This window comes from Eumetopias jubatus, unplaced genomic scaffold (assembly GCF_037043125.1).
Source record: "Eumetopias jubatus isolate StellerSeaLion01/CBP00866 unplaced genomic scaffold, mEumJub1_p1.0 scaffold_15, whole genome shotgun sequence".
In the NCBI taxonomy this organism is placed as follows: domain Eukaryota; kingdom Metazoa; phylum Chordata; class Mammalia; order Carnivora; family Otariidae; genus Eumetopias; species Eumetopias jubatus.
Window position 1 is genome coordinate 89,243,014 of NW_028274821.1, and position 25,354 is coordinate 89,268,367.

Here is a 25,354-nt window from a genome sequence, read left to right on the forward strand (position 1 = left end):
AGGGCCGAGGGGCACCCAGGAGGCTGCTACCTGCTGTGGGTCATGCTTGGCCTCAGGAGCCTGGCACCATTTGGGCTTGGTCCTGCGGGGGTGGTGGGAGTTTTTAGGGTGGAGAGCGATGTGCTTCGATGTTCCCTGTAGAGAGTGCACTACGTGGCTCGCTCTCAGGTAGGGTGGGGTGGGTGTGGAAAGGTGCAGGCTTAGAGCCTGATAACAATAAAACATATAAGCCAGGATATCTATGAAATTTGCCAGGCACCAGGGCCATCTCTAAGCATGTTTCATGTACTCACATGTAAACCTCTCAACATCTCTTTGAGGTGGGTTCTGTCATTATCTCCTGAATAGGTGGGGAACCCGAGGCACAGAGAGGTTAAGTGACTTGCCCAAGGTCACACAGCTGGTGAGGGGCAGAGCTGAGATCTGAACCCAGGGTCCAGGCCTTTAGCCCCTGGACTTCGTCGTGACGCTCAGCAGCAGGGTGAGCTTGGACACTGCTTCCCCACTCTGAGCCTCGGGTTCCTCGTCAGCCAAATGTCTCTAGGATGTTGCAGGAGGGCAAGGTAAGACTGGCCTGGGGCCTGAGGCGTTCTGATCAACGTCACTGTCATTGTTAATAGTCAGTAGGTTCTGGGTGAGCGGAGAGGGTGCTCCAGCCAGGGCTGCACTTGGCGTTGTCACAGGCAATCATCCTTTGCTCCGTGTCTGATTTCTTTTCAGCAGTGCCTTATTGCTCTGGGGTCCAGGCTGACATGCCCTCCTGGTCCCATTCCTTCACCTGTCAGCGATGGACCTTAGGGCGGGTTCCCCATGTCAGAGAAGGAGACGGCTGGCATCCCGGGGGCAGGCTTCTTGGCCGCTGGTGGCCTTCGGCCTTGAGGTCGGGGAAGGGGTAGACGGTGGCCGAGCACCTGTGTGTCTGAAGAGAGCCGGCCTGGCAGCAGTGGTGGGAAATCGAATTTCCTGCCCATCTGGGTGGCAGCTGTGGCCCGGCCTTCCTAGCCAGGCCGGCAGAGCCTTCCAGGGCGGGGAGCGGCTGGGCGCTGTGCCCAACTCCTGCTGTTGAGCTGGGAACCGGCTTCCCGGCCGCGTCTGGGAAGGAGGGTGGCGAGTGCCAGTGTTGGTGGCCCCGCCCACAGGGCATCTTTGCATCCCCTGTGGGCCTGGCATCTCGAAGACTGGATGGTGCCCAGACTCCACTGCTTCTTTGGCCAAGTTATTGACCTCCCTGAGCCTTCCTCCTTTCCTCGTCAGTGAAAAGGGAGGAAAGTAATAGAGCTTTGCTCATAGGGTCCTTGAGAGATTTAATGAGAGAACGGGCTTCGCTCGGGGCTTGAATGGAATAGATACTCAACACTCTGGCGGCCCCGGGCCCAGGGAGGCGGCGAGATTCATCACATGGCTGGTGACCGGCCTCACAGCAGGCATGCCTGCCCCAAGCTCAGCGCCCTGTCTGTTCCCTGAGACCAGCTGCTCTGAGCTAAGTTACCTGCACCTGCTGGATTCTCACTCAGGAGGAGAGGATGCTCATTCCTCTGTTTCCTCATTTCTGTCCCTGCCTTCTGTTCCCGCCGTGGGAGTCCCAGGTAGCCGGGTAGGTGAGCAGGGGAGAAGAGCTTGTGCTTTGGGAAGTGCAGAGACCCCCTGGCCAGTCTAGGGGAGCAGGAGAGAAGAAGCTCTGGCTTTTCCATCAGGCACAGTGGGCACGAACCCAGGGCCTGGGATAGGTCCAGGGCCCCAGACAATGCTCTGATTCTAATTTCTTTTAAAATCAGAAGGAAACAAATGGCTGACAACAAGTAGATGAAAATGAATCCAGCCTGGATTGTCTGCCTTTATGTCAATGCGGTGATAAAATAGAATTGTTAATATATTTTTTTTAAAGATTTAATTCATTCATTTGAGAGAGAGAGAGCACAAGACGGGGGAGGATCAGAGGGAGAAGCAGACTCCCCGCCGAGCAGGGAGCCCGATGCGGGGCTCGATCCCAGGACCCTGGGAGCATGACCTGAGCCGAAGGCAGCCGCTTAACCGACTGAGCCACCCGGGCGCCCCAAATTGTTAATATTTTTCTAAGGAGGAAGAGGCCCATGAGAGTGCACCGGCAGCTGCCGCCTGTGCCCAATTGCAGGCACCTTCCCAGGAGGGGGCTGTGGAAGCCATTCCCCCCAGGGACAGACACCCTGACATTCTCTCCGAGCACAGGGCCAGTTTACGGTCCCTCCCTGGGTTACTGCAGGGGTCACCTGGGAGTCCGTGAGGAGGGGGCCTGAGGACAGAGGTAGCTGAACCTCTGATGAGTCTCTGGGAAGGGCACGGGGTTGGGAGCCCAGCCCCCACCGACATGCTGCAAGACTCAAGGCCGGCCCTGCCCCTGCCCCTGCCCCCAGCCTCAGTTTCCCATCTGCAAATGAGGGGAACAAAGGGCCTTCAGCTCTGGCATATGAGGATTCTGGGGTCCTGCCTTATTTGGGGGCTCTGGTGAGGACTGGGGTGGGGGGGGTGGCTATGCCGGAGGCTGAGTCAGTTTTCTGGGTGGGATCTGAGTCTGGGATTTGGCTGCTTCAGGATTCCCCCCAAAGAGAGGACAGAAGAGGTGGGTGCGGCTCTGGCTGAAATAGCAGCCAAGTTGCTCCCGAGGACCCCGGGGGGACACAGGGGTGCGGTGGGTGGGAGCCTGGGCCTTAGCAACAGCCAGACCTAAGCTCTGAGCCCACCTCTGCCGTTGACTTCAAGCTGTGCCCTTGGGCCCCCTCCTAAATCTCTCTTAAGCCTCAGTTTCCTCACCTGTAAAATGGGGTTGATGAAATTGTTGTTTCTTAAAAGCACCGTCACCTTGCCTGTCCTTTAGTAGGCATTCCAGATGCTACCCTCTGTACGTGTTATTTGCTAACTATCATAAGCCGGTTGTCCCTTTTTGGGGGGGAAGTTTCAGGACCGGGAGGACAACGGGGAAGAGTGTGCTTTGTTGTGTGCCAGAGTCTGGAGACAAAGCTGGGCTGTTCGGGGGTGAAGGAGGTCAAGAAGCAGGTCTGGCTGGACGGAGCGGGTGAAGGCAGGCTCTGGGGGTATCTGGCCCCGGGCTCAGCTCTGCCCAGCGAGTGGGGGATGGCAAAGTCGTGCCTCCCGGGCCCAGGGCTCTGCGGGAGCAATGATCCTATCTGAGGCGAGCCCGGAGTGGAGGCTTTCTGGGATTCTGGGTCTCGGCAGCTGCCAGGCCCCAATAAGGAAGAGAGGCGTGCGGGTGGTGTCTGAGGCTGGGTCCAAGACTGTTGGGTCCTCCTTGCAGTAATTTTCCAAGTTGTGTTTATATCTCCTTGGAACATCCCTAATCCCCAAGCCAGGAGGGAAATTTGATGTCATGATTTGGATGGATGGGGGAGATTTCTGGACGGAGGTGGACAGACCAAAGGGGTGGAGGATTTTCCATGGTGTTGGATGCTACAGGTTAAAAAAAGGCTAGGGGACCTTCCTGGTCATAGGTCTGGGGACAAGGACCTGAGAACCGTGCCCATAAGCTGCAGGGACAGGGCCTGGACCCATCTGGAATTGGGCCGTCTCCTGGCCTGCCGAAGGGTAGAAAGGATCATGACTTTATGTTTTTGGGAAACAACTTATTTTCTCCTGATTATAAATATAAGACAGTGCTTCGAAAAAAGTTTAGAAGAAACACTACAAACTGTTAACAGTGGTGACCCTGGGGAAGGGCATGAGATTTGGGGCGTGTGGAGCAAAAATTGGGGGAAGTATATTCTTGTGTATTACTGGAGTTTTAACTCCCGTGAGCAGGGCAGTCCTTGTTTGGCACTGTTGTCCTGGTGCCCTGATTAGTATGTTCCAGTGTTCCATTTGGACCATCAAGTGTAAGGTCACCTTATTTATAGTAAGCATGTTTTCATTTTGTGGTGGAGTTTTATATACTCCTTACAAAAAATATTAGCAAACAGAGATGTAGAGAGGAGAGTGAAGATGACCATTCATCTCTCCACAGATTTGGCTCTTTGGGGATCCGGATAGTTTGTTGCCCAAGATCAGGACACGTGCCAGAGGAAGGTGGAAGAGGGCGAGAGATGGGAGGGTCTCTGAGGTAGCTGGGCTCCTGTGGCTGGAGCTTGCCTTGCCACGCCTCAGACGTGGGCTTCCCGGGAGGTGTTGCTGCCAGGAACAGGCCTGTTGCCTTCCCCTGCACGGTGAGGCCCGGCGAGGCCCCCGTGACCCCATGCGGGGGTATGAGGCGTGGCGGCAGCTTTGTCCCGCCAAAGGCCGCTCCCTCTGCCTCATCCCCAAGAGCTCCCCAGGCCTGGACCAAGTCAAGCTCAGGTTGGCCCTGGAGCCCTGGATATGAGTCAGCCCCAGGTTCATGAGGGTGAGGCTGGGAGAAATGGAACCTTCCAGCAGTGGGAGGGGAGGCGGGCGGCATAAACAAGCCTCTGGGGGCACGGTGTGTTCGGCCACCAGGCACGGCTGACTGGTCCTCTCGCTGCAGATGCGCCCCAGCTGATGGAGCTGCCCCGGGACGTCACTGTGGAGCTGGGGAGGGGTGCCCTCCTGGCATGCCGGGCCATGGGCCGCCCGCCTCCGGTGGTCACCTGGCGCCGTGGAGATGGCCAGCCACTGGGGCCCAGGCGGGGCAGCAGGACCGGGCAGCCCAGTTCGGGCGTGCTGTTCTTTGAAAGTAAGACACTGGGGCTGGGGGAGGGTGGGCAAGGGAGACAGCATGGCTTCTGATATTCTCAGCCCCCAGGCCGGGTGGCTCAGAGCAGAGCCTTGACCCCTGGCATTGACCGTGGGTAGGGTTGATGCAGGGTCGTGTTTTGGCTGGCTAACCCTGGTCAAGTCATTCTCCTACTCTGAACCCAAGACAGTAATGATAAGGACAAAACCTACCACTTGGGTTTACTAACAGGCTGCCCGGGGGGGTTGCTGTGTGGGTAATTGCACATAAAACGCCCAGCGTGGTTCTTGACCCGTGTGAAGTGTTCTGTGTGTTAACCATTGCCATTATCATGGCCACCACCATCACTACTACGACCGCTTGCTCTGTGCGGGGCCGGATACCGGGCACCGTGTTTACATCAGCGAGCCTACCCCATCACGCCACAAGGCACAGGGATTCATAAACGTTCCCCATTCTGCAGATGAGCGCTGAGGCCTTCCCACCCTTCCGAGGCCTGGCTGCTTCCCCCAGCCCTCCTACCTCACCTCTGCAGGACCCGGCTGCCCTGCCCCTGGGGGGCTGGAGCTGGGGTGAGCCCGGGCAGTCACGCCTGCCTCTTTCTGCCTCTCAGGTGTGGTCCCTGAAGATCAGGCCCCGTATGTCTGTGAAGCTCAAAATGTGTTTGGGAAGGTCCAGGCAGAGGCCCAGCTCATCGTGACCGGACACGGTTCGCTGGTGGATCCAGGGGAGGAGGGTTTGGTGGGGAGGTCGGGCCCCCCCCCCCCAGTGAGACCCCCCCCCCAGTGGCCGCCCACGCTCTGGGACAGATGTGTCCGTGCCAGGTTCTCCAAGAGGAGCATCCGGATCCCAGGAAGTGCGCCCTTGGACCCTGGAGGAGCCCCTGTTCTGACGCTTCCACTGGTTCCCTGGGGAGGAGAGGGGGTGACGACCCACAGGAATCTGTGACGCATACCATCCCCTGTCCCCACAGCCCCACCACAGATCGCCAGCAGCGCCTCCACTGTCCGGGTGCTGGAGAGGCAGCCGGTGTCCCTGCCCTGCATCATCCTGGCTGGGAGGCCCTTCCCGGAGAGGCGCTGGCTCAAGGCCGGCCTGCCCGTGAGTGCTGGCTCTCTGGGGATGCCTGGGGGTGGAGGGGCTGTCGTGTGTCCCCCTCGGCCTCCGCTTGGCTGTTCGCTTGTTTTGGGATGTGCTCTTCCTTCCTCCCTCTCTTTCCTGACTCTTTCCAGAAATTTCTCTGATAAATGCACTGGTAGCATCTGCCGCCCTCCCGAGGCCAGCCCAGGACCGTGTGGCTGCTGGTCGCCTGGAGAGCCTCAGGAGGACCTTGTGCTCCGCTAGTGCTGAGGCTGGGGAGCGGAGACAGTGCTTTCATCACCCCCGCCCCCCCGACAGTTCTGGGGCAGAGACGCGGCCCGTTAGTACCTGCCCTGACTACATAGCTGGGCCCACAGTGGCTGCTTCCTTTCTCCACTCATATTGATTTGGTTTTCTTTATTTTCTTCCATTTCTCCTCTCGTGGCCGCACCACCTTTGCCCCTCCCCCCCCAATTTTTGCGCCTTGTCCTCAGACATCCTGGGGTCCTTGTGCCCTCGAGGCCATAGGGAAGTGCTGTCCCTCCTGCAGATGGGCAGACCCTGGACACCTAGGGAGGTAACGACCGTGTGGTTGTCTCTCTGTTCCTGCTGTCCTGCTCCCAGACCCTGGTGCGGGGCAGACAGGGTCCTGCCCCTGGAGCGCGTGGGCTTTGCAGAGGCTGATCATGCTGACGGCTCACTCTGCAGCCTGTGTGATTGGACATGACCCCGAGGAGGCCCCTGCCTGGGGGTGTGGGCTGCAGCGGTGAGGAGCCTTCCTGAGTAGGATCGGATGGGCAGGTGCAGAAGGAGTGGCCCTGGGCCTTGTCGAGGCCAGGACAGGGAGTGGCTGGAGATGCGGAGTCTGTTTTAACTCAGTGGGGACGCTGGGTGGACCCCTGCCTGTTGGGCTGCCGCGTGCCACGAGCAGAAACCCCCTCAAGCTTGCTCAGCCCCAAAGGTCCTGGTCTTGAGATGGTGCAGGAGCAGCTTCTAGAACCTGAGTGCAGGGTGTGAGGCTAGGCTCACGGGACAGGGCCGAGGAGGCCGAAAGAGGCCTCAGGCCTGGTGGAAAGGTTCTTCAAAGGACCCCTCACCAAAGATGGGCTGACTAGACATCTTTACAGAGGTTACCCCAGGCCCCATTCTGGACCAGTGCTTCCTGCCCCACCCTGGGTCCCCGTGCGTACACATCTGGGCAGCCACCGGGAGCCACTGTCTCTGCTTCTCTCTCTGGGACCACATCTGATGTGGCCACACATCTGTTCTACTCTCTTTTCCCCCCAGGAGTTTGTCCCTCCTCTCTGCAGCTTCCGTGTGGAAGGGCCTTGGAGCCCCAGCCCCTGCTCAGTAAAGGCTCTGGCCCCAACCCTGCATTCTTGGGAGAGGCTCCCATCGGCCCACTGGGGTCAGGCAGCTTGCCCTAGCCCAGCTGGCTGTGGGGAGAGTGGGGTCAAGGACCCCTAGGCCTGCTGGTCTGCAGGGTGGAGGAGTCTCAGGGAAGGGGAGGGGTTCTCCAAAGCCCTAGCTTCTCAGTCCAGACTGCTCCCCACTGGCCCGGCAGGCAGTGTGGTTTTCCAGAACGCTCTTTCTCAGCTGGCTCCACGTAGGGCCGCAGTTCAAACTGGGGCTCCCTCACCCTCACCAGCTCCCACCTGGCAGCCGGCATTCCGTCCGAGCAGATGGCAGCCTCCACCTTGACCGGGCGCTGCAGGAGGACGCAGGGAGGTATAGCTGTGTGGTCAGCAACACGGTTGGCTCTCAGCACAGGGACGTGGAGCTGGTTGTCCAGGGTGAGTCCCGGGGTGGGGGGGGGGTAGGGGTGTGGGGTGTGATAGGATGGGGAAGGTGCAGGGGGAGAACTTGATCTTCAGTACTTCTGTTTAAAAAAATTGTACAAATAGTACATTTTCATGGTAGGAAAATTCGAGGTGAGACAAGTAAAACACAATACAGAAGCTAAGGAGAACCAGACAATTTTACATGTTGGTGTGTATCTTTCACATGTTATACACGTGAGCTTTACACATGTGCATTTATACACTATATATGTAATGAGTTATATGTAACTTAAATTGTATATAACTTTACCTTGTGTGTAAATAATTTTTACATAATATATACATTCTTTATATAAATTGCATATAAGTTATGTTTCTATATTTCTTTTTTTTTTAATATTTTATTTATATTATTTGACAGAGAGAGACACAGCGAGAGAGGGAACACAAGCAGGGGGAGTGGGAGAGGGAGAAGCAGGCTTCCCGCGGAGAGGTGGCCCGATGCAGGACTCGATCCCAGGACCCTGGGATCATGACCTGAGCCGAAGGCAGATGCTTAACGACTGAGCCACCCAGGCGCCCTACATATCTGTATTTCTATCCATATTTCTATAAATCCTTTATATATACATACACAGAAATATTTAAAAGCCAAACTGGGACCACACTGAATTATTGTCCTACAACCTGGGTATTTCCCTTGACAGGAGATTCTGAATATTTTCTGTGAATAAATACTCAGAAGGCTCGGTTTAAGACGATGTGTTTGGATGAGCCATGAGCCTCTCACCTGCCCCCTCTTGTCGGGTTGCTCCCCAAGCATGGACACCTTTGCCCACGTGTGCGATTCTTTCCTTAGGATAAACCCATTCATGTAGAATTGACTTTTGACTGACAGAAATCACACATTTTTAGGGCTTTTTGTATATTTTACCCAATTACACTCACTCCCACAGGGTTGGAGAGCCCGTATTCCCTTCACCCACGCGATCAGCTACCACCGTTCTTTTTAGCATAAGACAAGAAGTTTAAACTAAGTTTGGTTATATTTTGTCATTTACCAAGTATGTTAATGTCCCGTTTTTTTTTTTTTTTCACTTGTTTCATAAAACCCCCAAGGATGAGCAGGAAGGACATTGTTACCCATTTTCTAGAGGAAAACCAAAGTTCAGAAGGAGGCGGAGTCTAGAACGCGGTCTCACCTCCTCAGAACTCCCGACTAATAATGTGATCAAAGGCTGGGCATGCCCAGACCTCTGTGAGGTTCTGTGTAGGTTTCACTTAAATTTCATACCAACTCAAGATGTGGGGTTTAAAAGACTCCCTGTTCTGAAATGACAGCTCAGAGAGGCATGTCACTGGGCAGGATCTCGGGATCAGCGAAGGCTACCCCATGCAGCACAGCCTCCTTTGAAGGGCTGGCGCTGGCTCTTGGCTCACTTCATTTCCATCAACAGTAGTAATGACTTGCGGGCTTTGGCCACCTGAGAGAATCCAGAAGGGCATTTTCTCCCTGACGGGTCTCAGCGTTACTGGCAGAGCCCTTGGCTTCTCCCGACTGGTCCACACCCGGTTTCTCCTCCCCCGCAAATCTGGATGGTGCCCAGAATGGATTTGGCACTTGTTTTCAAGTTCACTGTGTTCTGTGAACACTCTTTGCTGCCATTTCTCATCTGTCCATCCCTGGAGAGTAGGCAGGGAATTGGGGTTAAGGAGCTTTTTTGCTGATGAAGGAATACGGGTACTAAAAGATTAAGTGGTTTAATCAAAGTCCCAGAGCAAAGAAATGGCACAGCTGGTTTCCAGGTGCAGGCTGCCCTCCGCCCGGGGCGTGAGTCTATAGAAGTGTGGCTGTTGATACTTCTATGCCACTTGTATTCTTTCGTTGAAATAGTTTGGTTTTTTTAAAATTGTGGTCAAATATACATAACATAATACTTACCATTTTAACCATTTTAAAGCCTACGGTTCAGTGGCATGAAGCACCTTCACATTGCTATACAACCACCACCATCCAGCTCCAGAACTTTTTTTTTTTAAGATTTTTATTTATTTATTTGACACAGAGAGAGAGAGAGAGACAGTGAGAGAGGGAACACAAGCAGGGGGAGTGGAGAGGGAGAAGCAGGCTCCCCGCAGAGCAGGGAGCCCGATGTGGGGCTCGATCCCAGGACCCTGGGATCATGACCTGAGCTGAAGGCAGATGCTTAACGACTGAGCCACCCAGGTGCCCAGCTCCAGAACTTTCTCATCCTCCCAAAATGAAGCTCTGTCCCCATTGAACACTAGGTCCCCGTTTCCCCTCCCCCAGCCCCTGGCAACCACCATTCTCCCTCCTGTCTCTGAATTTTCCTATTCTAGGGATTTCATGTGAGTGGGATCATATGGTATTTGTCCTGTGTGTGGCTGATTTCACTTAGCATACTGTGTTCAAGGTGCATTCTTGTTATAGTACTTATCAGGCTTTTATTCCTTTTTTAAAGCTGAATAATATTTTACATGTTCACACCACATTTTGTTTATCCATAAACCCATTGGTGGATACTTGGGTTATTTCCCCCTTTTGGCTACCCTGAATAATGCTGCTCTGAAGCTTGGTTTATAAAATTGGTTTGTTTTTGAAAGTGCCACCTCGGATCCAGCCCACTGCCACCCACCATGTCACCAATGAAGGGGTTCCAGCCTCTCTCCGCTGTGTGGCCTCAGGGGTCCCCACCCCCACCATCACTTGGACCAAGGTAGGAGGAGACTGTTAGCATGAGGGTAACCAGAGAGGTGGGCCCAGTGCATCATGGGGAGGGGAATGATGTAAGCCATCATGGGGTGTGGGCTTTGCTGATGTCACCCGCGACTCTACCGTAGGAAACCAATGTCCTGACCTCCAGGGGTCCCCACTACAATGTGAGCAAAGATGGCACCCTGATCATTGCCCGGCCCTCTCCCCAGGATGCTGGGGCCTATGTCTGCACGGCCACCAACGCTGTAGGCTTCTCAAGCCAGGAGATGAGGCTTTCTGTCAACAGTGAGTGATACCATCCCTTCCCGGGAGAGGGACTTGGCAGCCATGGAGTCGGGGGCATGGACAATCTGACCTTACCTGCATCTTCCCCATACCCTGTCAACGCTGCCTCTAAATTCTTCCCATCTGAAAGGCACACAGACCAAAGCTGTCCTCCCCGAGCCACTGTCCTCAGTAGTGTGGGCGTACTCTGAAAGGGGTTCCAACTCAGCCCTTTGTAAGCACATTATGGGCAGCCATCACTTTAACAAGCCTTGGAAAACCACAGGCCCTACGCCGGACCCCTGCCACCTTGGCAGCCCCCTTGCCCACCTCTCTCCCCGATTCTCTGTGCCCCAGACCCTCTGGCCTCCTTTCGATTTCTTAAATGGTGCATCCTTCCTCAGGGCCTTGGAACGTACAGTTCCTTCTGCTTCGAATTTCCTACCCCCTCTTGGCCCAACTGACTTCTCCCATTGGTCGGATGTAGGCTGTCTGACTCCTCAGACTGAGTCAAGCCGCTTTGCTGTGTACTCTCTAGACTGTCCCCCTTCGTAACACCCCTCACGACTGTGACTAAATAATGAGTCGTGTATTGAGCTGTTTGGTACCGGTGTTCCCTGCTGGCCCTCATGCTGTGAGGACAGGGGCAGGGTCTGTTCCCTTTGCTGCTGCATCCCAGCATTTACACAGAGCTGGATACTCAGGAACTGCCTGGAATGAAGGAGCAAATGCATAGCCAAGTTTTTCTATATATACTTGTATAGCCAGTATTTTCACACTGCAAAAAAGTTTTTTTTCTTAAAGGGGAGATTTTTCTCTCTATTGTGCAAGGGGATGCATGAGGGCTACATGGGTCTTGATGTCCCCAGCTGGCTAGCTGAATTATTGTTGCTTAGACACCTACCCTTGCTGTCCGTGTATGAGCACCTGGCTAGGAGCTAGGAGCTAGGAGCTATGAGCACCCCCACCCTGTGGGGGCAGGGCATAAGGAAGGAGGCGTGCAGGGTAATCTCTGTCATTAGGAGCCTTGAGCTTGATATGAGAAAGAGGTGACATGCATGAATTGTTATAAACCCCCAGTCAGGGTTTGAGAAAGCCAGAGGGACATTGTGCTTCATCTGGTGGTTGATATCCTCAGAATAACTGGGATGATCCTGGGGGAGAAGGAAGACAGAGAAGGTGAGGACAGAACTTGCTGGAATGTCCCCGGGGAACATTCCAACAAGCTAGGGGTAGCAGACATTGAAGCAGGAGGGACCATGTCAGAGTCATCAGAACCAGCTGAGCTTCCAGAGGGAGGGTGATGGTGGAGCACTGGGGAGAAGCACTGGATCTGAGGCCACCCCCAAACCTGCACTCTCCCCTGATAGCCGGGCCCACCCGCTTCTGCACATTCCAGGGTGGCAGTATGCTCTCTGGTTCCCTTTGCCCCCGTGCAGTGACTTCCTGTCTGGCTCACAGTCGCTGCATGCTTCTACCAACAGCCGAGCCCAAGATCCGTGTGAATGGCTCACGTGATGCAGACAAGCCCCTGAGAGTCATGGCCAAGGCTGGTGACGAGGTGACCCTGGACTGTGAGGCCCAGGGCTCTCCATCCCCATTGGTCACCTGGACCAAGGACTTCCGGCCCGTGCCATCCGTCACCGACAGGTAACCCCACCCGCGTGCCCCAGGGCCTGGACATAAGCAGAGCTTGGGGTTTGAGGAAACTGGCCTCAAGGGGGCCAGTGGCCCAGCCAGTGTGTGGGACCCTGTGGACCCTCCCAGGGGGATGCGTATTCAACTTCACACATAGTGCTTCTTCTTTTTTTTTTTTTTTTTTTAAGATTTTATTTATTTATTTGAGAGGGAGCACAAGTGAGGGGAGGGGCAGAGGGACAAGCAGGCTCCTCGCTGAGCAGGGAGCACGACACGGGGCTCGATCCCAGGACCCTGAGATCATGACCTGAGCTGAAGGCAGACGCTTAACCGCCTGAGCCACCCAGGCGCCCCCACACATAGCACTTTGGTCCATGGGCCCCTTGAAGCCTCTCAGGGGACCTCTAAGGGAGCAGAGACCCCTCCAAGAGAAAGAGAGAGAGAGAGAGAGAGAGAGAGAGACCCCTCTGAAGTCACGTGTGCCCGAGCTTCGTGCACTGGCGCTGGGTGCTGTAGGCAGAAACTCCATTCATCTGCACGGCAGCCCTTCCGTAGGGACCGACTGAGGCTCACTGAGCTGCGGTGAGCTGCTCGTGGTCACCCAGCTAGAAAAGAGGTACAACACAGTTGGGACGGCGTCCTGACTGAGTCACGTTCTGTGTCCTCGCCTGCTCCGCCGCCCAGGTGTCTGGCGGCTGGGCTTTCTGACTCAGCTGCTCTCCAGCCATCAGAGAGGGAGGCTGTACCCGGCCTCCCCTGCGCCGCCCCCGGCAGGGCTGTGGGAGATGGTGGTTCCAGACAAGAAGGCCTCAAAACTCCTGGGGCCCTTGACTTTTGGGCCCAGGGCGGCGGGAGTCGGGGCAGTGGTGGGGGGAAGCTCTGGCCAGGGACATCAGTCCTGGCAAGGTCCTTGAGAAGTTCCAGACCCAGGAGGTCTCTAGCCCCCACCCCCCCTAACGCCCACACGTGCGTCTGTGCATCTCAGAACATCTGTTTGGTGAGCCCTTCCAAACCTCGAAGGCTGCACCCCTGAATGAGGCTGGGGGCCTGGGCCTGGGCTGGGTCTGGAGCGCCTCCACCCCCATGTCCTGTTGGTGTCTCATGTAACTGCATGTCTCGGGGCTGGGAGACCACGGGAGCCCCCATCTCTTCCCAGAAAGCCTGGTGCTGCTAGTGCCTCTGGTGGGTGGCGGCCGGCCGGGTGCTTGTTTATTATTTATGGCCTGTTACTGAAATGAAGAGCCACAATACCCATTTGTTCACCCCTCCTTGTTGTGATGTGTTAATAGATCAACCGGGAGCCATAAATTTGTGGGAGCTGCTTTTGCAATCCTTAGTTCTTTTCCTTCTCCCTTGCCCTCTCCACTTCTTGCTGGCTTACAAGCTTTCTCTTGAGATTTATGAGATTCTGGGAGTTTATCTAAATGAGGAGGAAAATAGGCCTGGGCGGGGGCGGGGCTGGATAAGGAGCTTAGGCCTGGAGTTCATCATACGGGACCCCGGGTCCCAGCTGGTGTCATGTTAGTCGTGGGGGCCTCAGGTGGCCACCGGCTCCTCCTGGCCCGTTTCTCCACCTGTAAAGTGGGCCTTGTTTAAATAATGCTCACGCGGTACAGCGAGGGATGCACGATGCTTACTCAGTACTTGGTCAAGTGCAGGAAAATCGCTCCCTCTGATACGACTTTTTTTTTTTTCCCGCTGCTATTCACAAACTAAGGCAGCATTTCTGGCTTTAAAAAAAAAAATCACATCTGTTATCTCATTTTATTCTTACCTGCTTTTTTAAATATACAAGCTTTAGTGAGGTACCATCCACATGTTGTCCTAGGACGGTTCTGGGTTTCGGGATATTCAGAGTTGTGCAACCATCACCACAACTACTTTTAGGACATTTCCAGCAATTTTCAGCACCCCGCCGCCCCCGCCGACCCCACACCATGCCTGCCCCTCCCCCACTCCAGCCCCTGGCAACCCCTCCTCTGCTTTCTGGTTTTGGACTTCTCTCTTCTGGATGTTTTGTAGAAATGGAATCCTATATATAACATGTGGCTTTTTGTGTCTGCTTCCTTTCATTCAACCTAATGTTTGGGAGGCTCATCCATGCTGTGCGTGGGTCAGGACTTCTTTCCATTTTGTGGCTGAGTAATACTCCCTTGCGTGGTAAGACCACCTTCTGTCTATCCATCCCCCTGCTGAGGGACCTTTGGGGTGTTTCCGCTGCTGGCGGTGCTGAGTAACCTCACCAACTTTGATTGCATTTGAACTTGGTTCGCAGACTCCGGGTCCCCGCGGTTCTCTGGGCCTCACTGCGGCGCTGACAGCTTCCCTGCACAGAACGGAGCTCTGCTTTCTCACAGACACATATGCCCTTAGTCATACAACCATTCAGCCAGAAAATGAGGATTTAAAAACCCTCCTGGAAATACGCACCGAGCGGAGCGTGGCGGTGCCGGGTGGGATGGAGCTGCTGTCGGTCTGCTCCTTCTAATTGCCCTTCCTCTCATCCTTCTCTTGGGGGCGGGGGGGGGGAGGTCCCAAGGCTCAGCTTCCATCCAAGTGGCCATTCTGGAAGCTTGTGGACGTAGTCTCCCGAGTCGTAGGTGTTCATGGGCCTCCGGGATCCAGCACCTCATGTGCCGCGGCCCCTTCCTCTGTCCTCAGGGGTGAAAGGCCAGTGTCTGCTCCCTCCTTCCCTGGGGCCTGTCTTGACTGACCGTGGGTGACATTGGTGGTGGCGGGGGGTGGGGGGGCTCTCAGCCTTGGCTGCGGTTAGGGTCGCCAGCAGAGGTCCAGAACTGGTGCTTCTTGAGAGCTCCCTGGCAACTCTGTGGTGCGGTTAGGTTGAGAAGCACAATGTGGGTGAGTCCCTGAGGCCTCCCGCATTTCCATTCCTCCCTCATCACCTGCCAACCCTCCTGGAGGCAGCTGGGATGAGCGACGCCATGCCCGGTGCACAGAAGGGAAACGGTAGCACATGGGGTGGGGAGACTGGGATCCCGACGTTCCCACTCCCAGGGCTGGGTCCTGACACGCACATACACACACACAGACATGCACAGACGTGGACATATGCAAACAGACCAGCACAGACACACAGACATGCACGCACACGGACAGACACAGACGTGCGTGCAGACACAAACGCAGATGTGAGAACATGTTGACACATATCCATCAGGCTTCTGGGCCAAGGTGTGGCAGGCCCCTGCTCTCTCTCGAGGGTCTAGAGAATATTCTGGGCTCCTCTGTCCTCTGAGTCAGTGAGTCCTAAAGGAAAGACGACTGTAGGAGCTTGAGTATCACTAAACTCGAAACCATCCACCTGCGTCCACACCCCCTTCCCATCTGTGCACGCAGATGCTTTGATAGGATCCAGCTTAGCGTACCTTCTTTTCTGCCCTTCATCACTGGTATTTTTTTCCCCATTTACCCATTTTCTTGATTCATCCTGGCCCGTGTCACTTGCTGTTCATTTAAAGGGCAAAATAACATTCCAGGGCGCTCGGCTCTCATGGTTGCTAAGCTGCTCCTCTGTTTGGGGCATGTGTTCTATTGCCAGTTCTCAGTGGTGATCAATGGGCTGTTGGAACATCTTCCCACAAATGCTTCTCCTTATCTTCTGGGTCGTTTCCTTGGGGTATCGTCCCAAAAGCAAACAACTGAGTCTGGGGGTGGGAATGGTCGTCGGGTTCTTCCTACCCTGTGCAGCTGCTGCCTGTGAAAAGTAGAGTCGTGATTCTTGGACCCGCTGTCAGCGGGGTTCACGAGCAAGCCCGTGTGCCTAGGCCCGGGCCACAGCAAAGGCTCTCGGCGAGACACCAGGCTGCGAAAGACCTGGGGTCCCATCCCAGCCTGGTCCTCAATTCACTGAGCGAACTTGAGCGAGACCCGTCCCCTCTCTGGGCCTCAGTCTTTCCATCTGAGAAATGAAAGGGTTGGGCAGACGATGGTGGCCAGAGAACTCTTAGTGTTCTGGTCCCATGATTCAGCCCTGGGATGCTGGGGCGAGGCGGGGTTTCCAGGCAACAGTGTTTGTTTGTGGCTCCGAGGTGTGGCTGGGACAGCTGTGCGTGCTCCTGGCTCGGGCTCCAGCCCCCGGGGGCAGCGGGCCAGGGTCCCACACAGGGCCAATCCAGACGCATCCGGGGGTGGGGGGGAAGCTGGCGGGGAAGGGACAGTGAGTGGAGGGAGCATCCCGAGGATAGCCCCGAGTGGAGAGTCGGGGCTGCAGCTGGGTTCTGGGGGTCCTGGAGAAAAGTGACTGCTCAGGGCCCCCCTGTTGGGGTCTTCACCTTGGTGGATGTGCACAGCTCGCACTGCTTCCTGGCCTAGCAGCTCTGAGGTGGGGTCTCATTAGCCTATGGTCAGCAGCTCTCTTTCTGGAGAACAGTCAAGTGCAATGAACTTCAGAACCAAACACTTGGAGCACCCCGGTGGTTGGGAGCATGGTCGTAGCATCCAAAGGTCAAGTCTGCGTTCTGCCCTGACCAGCTGGGTGGCCTCATCTCTGTTTTGTCTCAGTTTTGTCCTCTGCAGAAGAGGGTGCTCCTGGTAGGCTCTGTCTGCCTCGCGGGCCCGGCTGGTGGGAGTTTCGAGTGAGAGTGTGCATAGTAGGTGCTGAGATGTGTGTGGTACGCAGGAGGTGCTCGGTCCTTGACAGCCCTCTGTGTGGGACTTGCTGGGCTCTTCCTCGGACTCATGGGGATGGCACATTCTTCCGCTCTCACCTAGTTTGTGTTTGGCCCTTTTGTGGGTGTCAGGCCCCTCTTCCTAAATTCTCCAGACTGGTTTTCCCATTTGGGGCTTCCTTGCAAGGTTCTGTGGTGTGGCCCCAGCAAGGAGATGAGGGTCAGAGCAGCCATTGGTGGGTGAGGGTGCGGGCGGCCTGGAGCCCCCGCCCCCAGTCCCAGCAGATGCGGGACCCACCCGGGCACGTGGCGGGCATAAGTGGGTGAGGACCAGCCCTCCGGTGGGTGACCGTGAGAAGTGCTGTTCGTTGGACAGCCACTGATCCTCCTCCCGAAGGCTCTGTGCTCATGCCGTGAGCTTGGAAGGGTGGCAAAGGGCCCTTTAGAAACGGGGGCAGCAGGATGAGCAAAAGGGGACACGGCCAGAGGGACTGGGTGTAGACAGGCCACGTGGACTCTGAGCAGCCCGAGAACGGGAGCATTTTCTCTACCCCTGCAGCAGCTGGCCCACCCGGAGCCCCGCGGCTCTTTGTCGAGTGAGGGAATGAATGAGCAGCTGGCTGAACTGGGCTCCACGCAGCTCAGAGCAGGGCACATGTCACGGAGGGCCTCGGGGAGGAGCTGGGGCATGTGCTGATTTGAAGAGGGTCTGGAGGGCAGGAGAGTGCCCTTGAGACCAGGTTGGGGGAACACAGTGTGAGTGAAGGTGGGGAAGGGAGTGGGTGTGCGTGGACAGCTGGGATTTGCCATCGCGTGTTTATTGAGCACCTACTGTGGGCCCGGGCCTTCGTTAAGGGCTGGGGACAGGGCCGGACCCTGGCCCCTCCACTTACGGAAGCATCAATATCAACAGGTGATCACAAGTGTGATAAATGTCATAATGGCTCCGGGATCTTGTAACCAGATGCAGGGCGTCACCCGGGGCAGTAGTGGTGGCTTTCCTGAGCCACAGAGGATGAGAGGGAGCTGGACAGGTGACCCCGAGGGAGGCTGTCACCCAGGTATGTGCTGGGAATGAGGCTGACGGTGTAGCCCAGCTCCGGGCTTGATTCCGAGCACTTTCTATCAGGTGCCCTTTGGTCTCTCTGGGCAAGTAGGTGCCCCCTTGGAGCTCCAAGAACCAGGGGGGCACTAGGGACTAGGCAGGGTAGTTGGGCCCCTCTCAGATCCAACCCCCGATCCGCGTGTCTGTGTGAACCTTGCAGCTATAGCCAACAGTGACGACTCGGGCCCAGCGCGTGTCGTAAACAGGAAATTCCCCTGTTCTCATCTGGGGGCTTTGGGGAGCCATCTGGCTGCTCCCACCACGACGGAGGGGCTGCTGCTGATCACGCCGCACACATGTAGTGGCGGTGTTCTCCCCACTTTCTCCCACCTCTCCCCGGCCTCCACCCCTGGGCTGCAGCTGCCAGACCTGCGGAGCCTCTGAGAAAGGGGAAGGAGAGCTGGCTCACAAGCCGGGGAGGGGGAAGCCTGGGGCAGGGGGTGAGAAGGAGAGGCAGCTGTGGGAATCCATGGGCTGTACCTACCAGCCTTGAGGCCTTCCTAGAGGAGGTGATGTCTAAGTATTGAAGGTTGAGCAGCTGTAATCTGGGGGAGCAGGAGGTGGAGGAATGCCTCAGGTAGAAAGAACAGCTTGTGCAAAGGGGTGCAGGTGAGATGAACCTGGTCCCTCTAGAAAGAACAGTGGTCCAGCAGGGGTAGGGGTGGGGGGCTGCTCCGTGTGGGACCACACAGGCCAGGGCACTGTGCTTGGGTTTGGGGCAGCAAGCAGTGGGCAGCCACAGAGGGCTTTAAAGAAGGGCAGTGATATGGCCGTTTTGTCAGTGACAGCAGACTCAGGCTGCATGGGGCAGGCACTGTGTCCTTTGGCCTCTGCTAGGCCTCAGCTTGTCCATCTGTAAGATGGATTTTCCCTGCATTCCATTTTTCCTTTGTGATAAAGCAAGCAGTGTCCCCTTTCTGGGAAATGACCTGGGGCTGGTCCTAAGAAAGACAAGCTGCCTACCTTCACTGTGGGGAATTTTCCACTTTGGGAAATTTCTTTTATTATCTTTTTCCAGAAGCTCCTACTTCCTGTCCTTTAAAGGTCTTGTTGAGGGGGAGAGAGAGAGCAAGGGGCTCTGTGGTCTCCAAAGTTCTCGGAACTAGAAGGCAACTTCTGAGTAAAGAAATCCAGAGCTGCCTCTTCAGATATGAAGAAATCAGGGTTCAGAGACATCGCCTGACTGCCTGAGGTTGCACAGCATATCTGCAGTAGGACCAGCCCTCGGATCCTGAACTCCGGTCCCCACCCTAGACCTCTTTCCCCTGAGCCATGCTGCCCCCATTTTGCCAGCCGAGATTTGCAGCGAGGCCCTGGGAGGGAGGGAACCATGTCCCTGCTCCCAGTGTGACCGAGTGTATGTTCCAGCCTCAAAATGATTTGGTCCTTCTTTGGTGGTTGTCAACATTATTTAATTAAAAAAAAAGACTGTAGATAAGATAAACCAAGCCGGAGAAGTCATGCCATGTGGGAGAAGCATTCCCCTGTCACTGGTACGAATCGGGATCTAGGTGGTGGTTTTCCTCCCTTTTGAAAGATTAAGCGGCCAGCTCAGGGCAGCCCAGCTGATTGAAGACAGGCGACGAGAACGCAGACGCTGTGAATCACGGTCGCACTAACAGTGGGGCTTGTTGGCTGAGCACATAGGCTGCATGTCTCTTCGTGCTCACCAGCTCCTGTGACGCCAGATGAGAACACCGAGTCTTAGGGAGACGGAGTCCTTGACCCCAGGTCAGCCTGAAAGAAGCAGACAGGTGGTTCACGCAGGGCCACTTGCCGTCAAAGCCTTGCTCCTGTGTGCTCAGCCATGCTGCTCCCCAGGGTAGGGGCATTTCCTTATGTCCCTGGGTGGTGGTCCCTTGACCACCTATGTTGGAGCCACCTAGGGTCTTGGTAAAACCCCCATTCCTCCCCCAGCCCCCCATCAGAGTCTCAGGGTGGGGCTGGGAATCTGCACATTTCACATGAAGCCAGGAGATCCTGGTGAGAAGCTGAGCCCTACAAGGCACTGGGAGGCGGTCCGTGCTGATGAGAGCTAATGGTGTATGAGCCCTGGCCCAGGAGTCCTGCTCCCATGCCGGCAGGACACAGATCTGTATGTACAGAGCTCTGGTGGTGCAAGAAAGAGAGAGAGAAGGGAGGGAGGAAAGGAGGGAAGGAAAAAAATCTAAATATTTAAATGTCCACCAAAAAGGAACAAGCTCATGAATTGAGCTCTGATCATGCAAGGGAATACTATACAGCAGTGAAAAGTGAATGAATCAGCCCTACACACATACCCGTCAAGCCAGTTATATGTTTTAAACAGTGCAAAACTGTATCGCATATTGTTTGCACATGCACTGTCGTCACCATGGTAACAGCTGTCCTTTGCTGAGTACCTTTCTGTTCTGGGCACCGTGCTGTGCATTAGGCCATTCTGTTCTTCCGATGACCCTATGAGGGATAAGCGCTACTGTTGTCTCTAGTTTCCAGAACGAGACAGCAGAGGCACAGAGAAGTTAAATGTCTAGATCAACCTCCCACAGCAAGCATGTGGCCAAACAAGGTTGGACCCCGGTGGTCCGACCCAGTGCCTGGGCTCTGAGGCTACCCCCCAGCATGTCACTTAGAGCTGTCCTCAGAGAACTTGCGCCAAGTGCCTGCTGGATGCTCTGTAGGAGGGGGCTGCTGAGCCGGGGGGTTATTACCCCATCTTACAGATGGGGAGACAGAGGCCCGATAGGGCCAAAGCAGTAGCCTGAGGTTGCCTAGAGAGTCCGTTGCCGGCAACGTTGACCTGTTTGAGAAGCGCATGCCCAGCACTTTGCTCACAGCTGCCTGGGAGAGGGGGACTGTTGTCACCTCCATATTGCAGAGGAGGAAACCTGTGGGTCTCTAGACCCACTATATACTGGGTCTATATACTGGGAGCACAGGCTGGGGAGCTGTTCTTTGGGGTCCCCCACCCCCGTGCTGGCTGCTTGCAGTTGGGACCAGCTGGGGCCGGTGGTTGCAGCTGCCCTCCTCGATTTATGGGGACAGGGGCTTCACGGAGCCAACACATATGGGCCGGTGACATCATGTCTGCATGGGCCCCTTGGGGTCCAGCCCATCTGCAGCAGTCTGGCTGGGGGTCCCCGATCTCTTTGGGATGGGGGCCAGGTGACTTTAGCAAGGTGGGCCAGATGGGGGAGGGCAATGATGGGCAGCCTCCACGGCTTCCTCCGGAGGGCCCAGCACAGTGCTGGGCAACAGAGCACCAGACAGCACCAGATTCCGAGTCTGGCCGGCCCTGGCACTTAGCTACGGAGGGCCTTTGGGCTGGCAGCTTCTCCCTGGAAGCCGTGGGAAGGGCCAGCAAAGGGGGACTCATCCCCTGCCTGAGGGTAGGGCGTGCAGTAGAGGAAGGGGGGGTTACTGGTGACCCTGTGCCAGGCCCTGGGCTGAGCCCACGTGGAATCCGCTCACCAGCCCCAGATATGGGCCTTCTTAGTATGCCCATTTTGCAGATAAGGAAATGGAGGCCCCAAGAGGGGAAGGGACTTGTTTTACCCAGCGAGGAAGAGTTCAGAGTATGGACCTGACCCCAAGCCGTGAATTCCTAGTCCAGTGCTCTTTATGTCTTAGACCAGTTGGGGTGAGGCCTGGCCCTGGCCTGGAAGTGGGGGTGGGGCAGGGGGAGGACCGAAGGGGGGGGTGGGTGGTAGACACAGCCTCAGTCCTGGCAGGCTTCCTGGAGGAGGTGGTTGGTTCAAGTTGGGTCTTGAGGTCCTTCCAGCAGGGGTGGGGTTGGTTGTGGTCTCACCAGTGCCCCTCATTCCTGCAGGCATCGCCTCCTCCCATCAGGCTCCCTGCGTCTGGCCCAGGCCCAGGTCGGTGACAGTGGCCTCTACAGATGCACAGCCAGTAACCCTGCCGGGTCATCCTCTCGGCGCTTCGTCCTCCAGGTGCAAGGTAGGCCTGTGCTGGTGGCCTGGGTCTCGCCCACGGCCCTGCCCTTCCCTCTGTCTTTCTCGGGCCTTCTTCATGCCCTTTCCCCTCTGCAGCTGGGCTCTGTCACCTCTTCATGGGGGCCCTCCAGTGCTTTCTCCCCTCCCCTCTGCGTTCTGCCTTCCTCCAGCCCTGTCTCTCCTCACTCCCTTTCTCCTGTACCCTTGGTTGGGATGCCCTGAGAACAGAGGGCAAGGCCCAGGGAAGGCCTCGGGTGGTAGGAGCTTAGAAGTCAGGAGGTGGACCCATGAAGGGGTTGTGATTCCTGGCTCGGCTGGGGCCCCAGGAGTGGACATTCCCCTGGGCGTCCAGGTCCCATCCACAGAAGCCAGCCGTGGAGTCACTCCACCAAAAAGGCAGGGAGCTTGTCATCTCCAAAAGCCCCAGGGAATTACTGAAGACAGGGGTCAGCTGACTCAGGCCCCCTCGGACCCCATCTGACCCATTTCCTGTTTTCATATGGCCCACCAGTGAAGAGCGGTGTCCACATTCTTAAATGATTGGGGGGAAAAAGCCCAAATAATATTTTGTGACATGTGAAAATTACATGAGATTCAGATTTCGGTGTCCATAAAACCAGCTCTCTTGGGGCACGGCCTCACATGCTCATTTACGTGTGGTCTGTGGCTGCCTTTGTGCCATGGTGGCAAGTCGAGTAGCTGAGAGACAGACCATCTGGCCCGTGAAGCCTGAAAGATTTACTCTCTTGCCCTTTATGGAAAAAGCGGCCCCTGTTGTAAGCTAGCAACCCATTTCCCAGGTGGACGGGCTGAAGCTCAGAGAGGGAGGGGGCTCAAAGGGTTGCTCTGGATTTGCATGAGCGTCTGAGAGACGCGGCAGTGGGGGGGCCGGGTGACGAGTAGGACCTCAGAGTTGTTGGGAGGACTGGATTTGAATCCTGCCTCTACCACGGACCGGCTGTGTGACCTTGGCCAGCCGCCTAGCCTCTCTGAGCCTTGGTTTCCTCCTCCGTGAAGCAGGGGCCACAGTAATGCCCCATCCCATGGTTGTCAGAAGGGGTTGCTCAGCACAGGGAAGGCTGCTATTGTTTTTGGCTGGCGTGGGGGCGGGGGGGACATGTACACCCTCCTGCTCGTGGATATCGAGGCCCTGGGGGGGCCGCGTCCGACAGCCAGGCAGGCTCCAGCTCCTATCAGCTGAGGGAGTGGGTGACTCTGGTCAGTCACATAATCCTTCTGAGCCTCAGTTTCTTCATCTGCAAAATGGGCGTGGTATCACCTGCCTGTAGGAAAGACTAAATGCGATGGAGGAGATGTAAATGTGGTAGAAATGAACACCTACGTCTGCCCCAGCACAGGGGTGGGAGGGTGTGGGGGCGGGGGGGTGAGGGGCAGAGAGGGCCCCAGGGGGCGGATGGGGGAGGTGGCGGTGGGGAGAAAGCAGCCAAGCACGGAAGAGCGGTTTTGTGATGAGAGCACGTGTGTTCAGGTGAAAGGTCAGATTCTGTTCACTTTGGGGGGGGGGTCCACATGGGGTGTCCTGCTGTCCTTTCCTGACAGAATGAGGAATGGTCAGCCTTAGGCTACCCCCCATGGTGATTTCTGCTGGTTGGTGATATCCAGAAGGGAGGGCAGGCGGGCCCTCTCGGGGGGGTCTGGGCTCTGCGACCCCCACCTGGGGCCCCACGACCTGATGCCCCTCCCCGGGGCCCTATCAGTGCCCCCTCAGGTGCAGCCGGGCCCGCGCGTCCTGAAGGTGCTGGTGGGAGAGATTCTGGACCTGAACTGTGTGGCCGAGGGCAGCCCAGAGCCTCGGCTGAACTGGTCCAAGGACGGGGTGGCCCTGCAGGGTGTGGGGCCTGAGGGCTCTGTCCACTTCTCCGCCATCCAAACCTCTGACTCCGGGCTGTACCGCTGTGAGGCCTTCAACAGTGCCGGCATGGATGCCTGGGAGCTGGAGCTCTGGGTGCTGGGTGAGTCTCCCCTGAACCCCGGAACTCACCGCTCCCTACCTCCCCCAACAGCAGCCTGGGCTTCTGAGATGCGTGACCCCTACCTCCCAGCCTCCGGTCCCCTGAGGCCATGGGGCTGTCCCGCGTGAGGGAGCCTCATGGGTACCCTGTCCTCTCGCATGGACAGAAGGTGCCACGGGGTCGTGATCAAAGAGCAGGTGCACAGGCCGAGGTTCAGCTTCTTCCACTTTCCAGCTGAACCACTGTAGGCCAGTTATTTTCACTCTCTGACCCTTGGTTTTCTCCCTTGGAAAATGGGCCCAATAATACATGAGGAGTCAGTGACAGAATGTGTGAAGTGCTTGGTGCCCCGAGAGGTCTGGATCAGTGGTGCCTCATTTGCACTATTATGAACTTGGTTTTAAAGATTTTATTTATGGGACGCCAGGGTGGCTCAGTCAGTGAAGCATCTGCCTTCGGCTTAGGTCCTGATCTCAGGGTCCTGGGCTCGAGCCCCGGTGGGGCAGGCTCCCGGCTCAATAGGGAGCCTGCTTCTCCCTCTGCCTGCCACTCCCCCTGCTTGTGCGTGCATGCTCACTCTCTCGCTCTCTCGTAAATAAAATCTTGTAAAAAATAAATAGAGATGTTATTTTTTTAAGAGAGGGAGGCGGGAGGAACAGAGGGAGAGCAGACTCCGTGCTGAGCGCAGAGCCCGATGCAGGGCTCAATCCCACAATCCTGAGATCACCACCTCCGTCGGGATCAAGAGTCCGACACCCCACCGACTGAGTCACGCAGGTGCCCCGCACTCTTTTGCAATGAAAACAAACCTGGGAAGCTGCAGCTGGAGGGGAATGCAGGCCAGGACAATGCCAGGCTCCACCTTCCAAGTCCCCTGGAGCCTTGTATGGCCCTGGTGGCTTCTCTGTTGGCCACCCAGTGGGAGGCAGGTCCGCACCAGTGGCCCCGAGGCTGAGGGCCTTATGCCTGGCTGGGTTGTGGATGGGACGCCCTCTCCACTGGCCCTGGGGGTAAGTAGGGCCACGCAATCTCTCCCCAGAGCCGCCACACTGGGAGGCCGATGAGACCAGCGGCCTGCTGGAGAGAGTGATGGGAGAGAACGCGAGCCTGCCGTGCCTGGCCAGAGGTGATGCTGGGCCCAGGGTGGGTTGGGCTGGGAAGGGGCACCCCTTACATGTCAGTGCCCTGGGTCACACCCTGTGGGCTATGCCCATGGGTTATGGAGGGTTAGGGGGTCCTCACTCTCAGCCAGGCCATGCCAGGCATTTCATCCTATTGACAACCCTGTAGGGTGGGTATTAGCATTCACTTTTTTTTCCTTGGGGCAGTCTGGGCCCAGAGGGGTTTAACAAGCAAGTTGTCAGAGGTCACACAGCCAGGAGGTGACTCACAATGTGTGGTGCGGTTTGACGCGGGTCCCGAGTGCCCCTTAAGCCCCAGCCCCTCCGGGGAACATGACAGCTGAGTGAGGACGGCCTGAGGGTCCTGGGATTGGGGCTCAGAGACCCCGCCACTCCTCAAGCCCACCCCAGACTTTGCAG

At 56.4% G+C, this 25,354-nt stretch overlaps 1 protein-coding gene across 2 annotated transcripts in view; it reads left to right on the forward strand.

Moving 5' to 3' along the window:
- The window catches only part of HMCN2 (hemicentin 2), a 147,403-nt gene that overhangs the window by 44,407 nt on the left and 77,642 nt on the right, over positions 1-25,354 (forward strand). For both annotated transcript variants that reach the window (XM_088019264.1, XM_088019265.1), the window contains exons 16-25: positions 4,487-4,675; positions 5,289-5,384; positions 5,649-5,776; positions 7,404-7,548; positions 10,162-10,274; positions 10,399-10,558; positions 12,022-12,187; positions 21,717-21,844; positions 23,559-23,813; positions 24,853-24,939. In XM_088019264.1, coding sequence (XP_087875390.1) covers positions 4,487-4,675; positions 5,289-5,384; positions 5,649-5,776; positions 7,404-7,548; positions 10,162-10,274; positions 10,399-10,558; positions 12,022-12,187; positions 21,717-21,844; positions 23,559-23,813; positions 24,853-24,939 — 1,467 coding nt within the window. The remainder of the gene's footprint in view (positions 1-4,486; positions 4,676-5,288; positions 5,385-5,648; positions 5,777-7,403; positions 7,549-10,161; positions 10,275-10,398; positions 10,559-12,021; positions 12,188-21,716; positions 21,845-23,558; positions 23,814-24,852; positions 24,940-25,354) is intronic.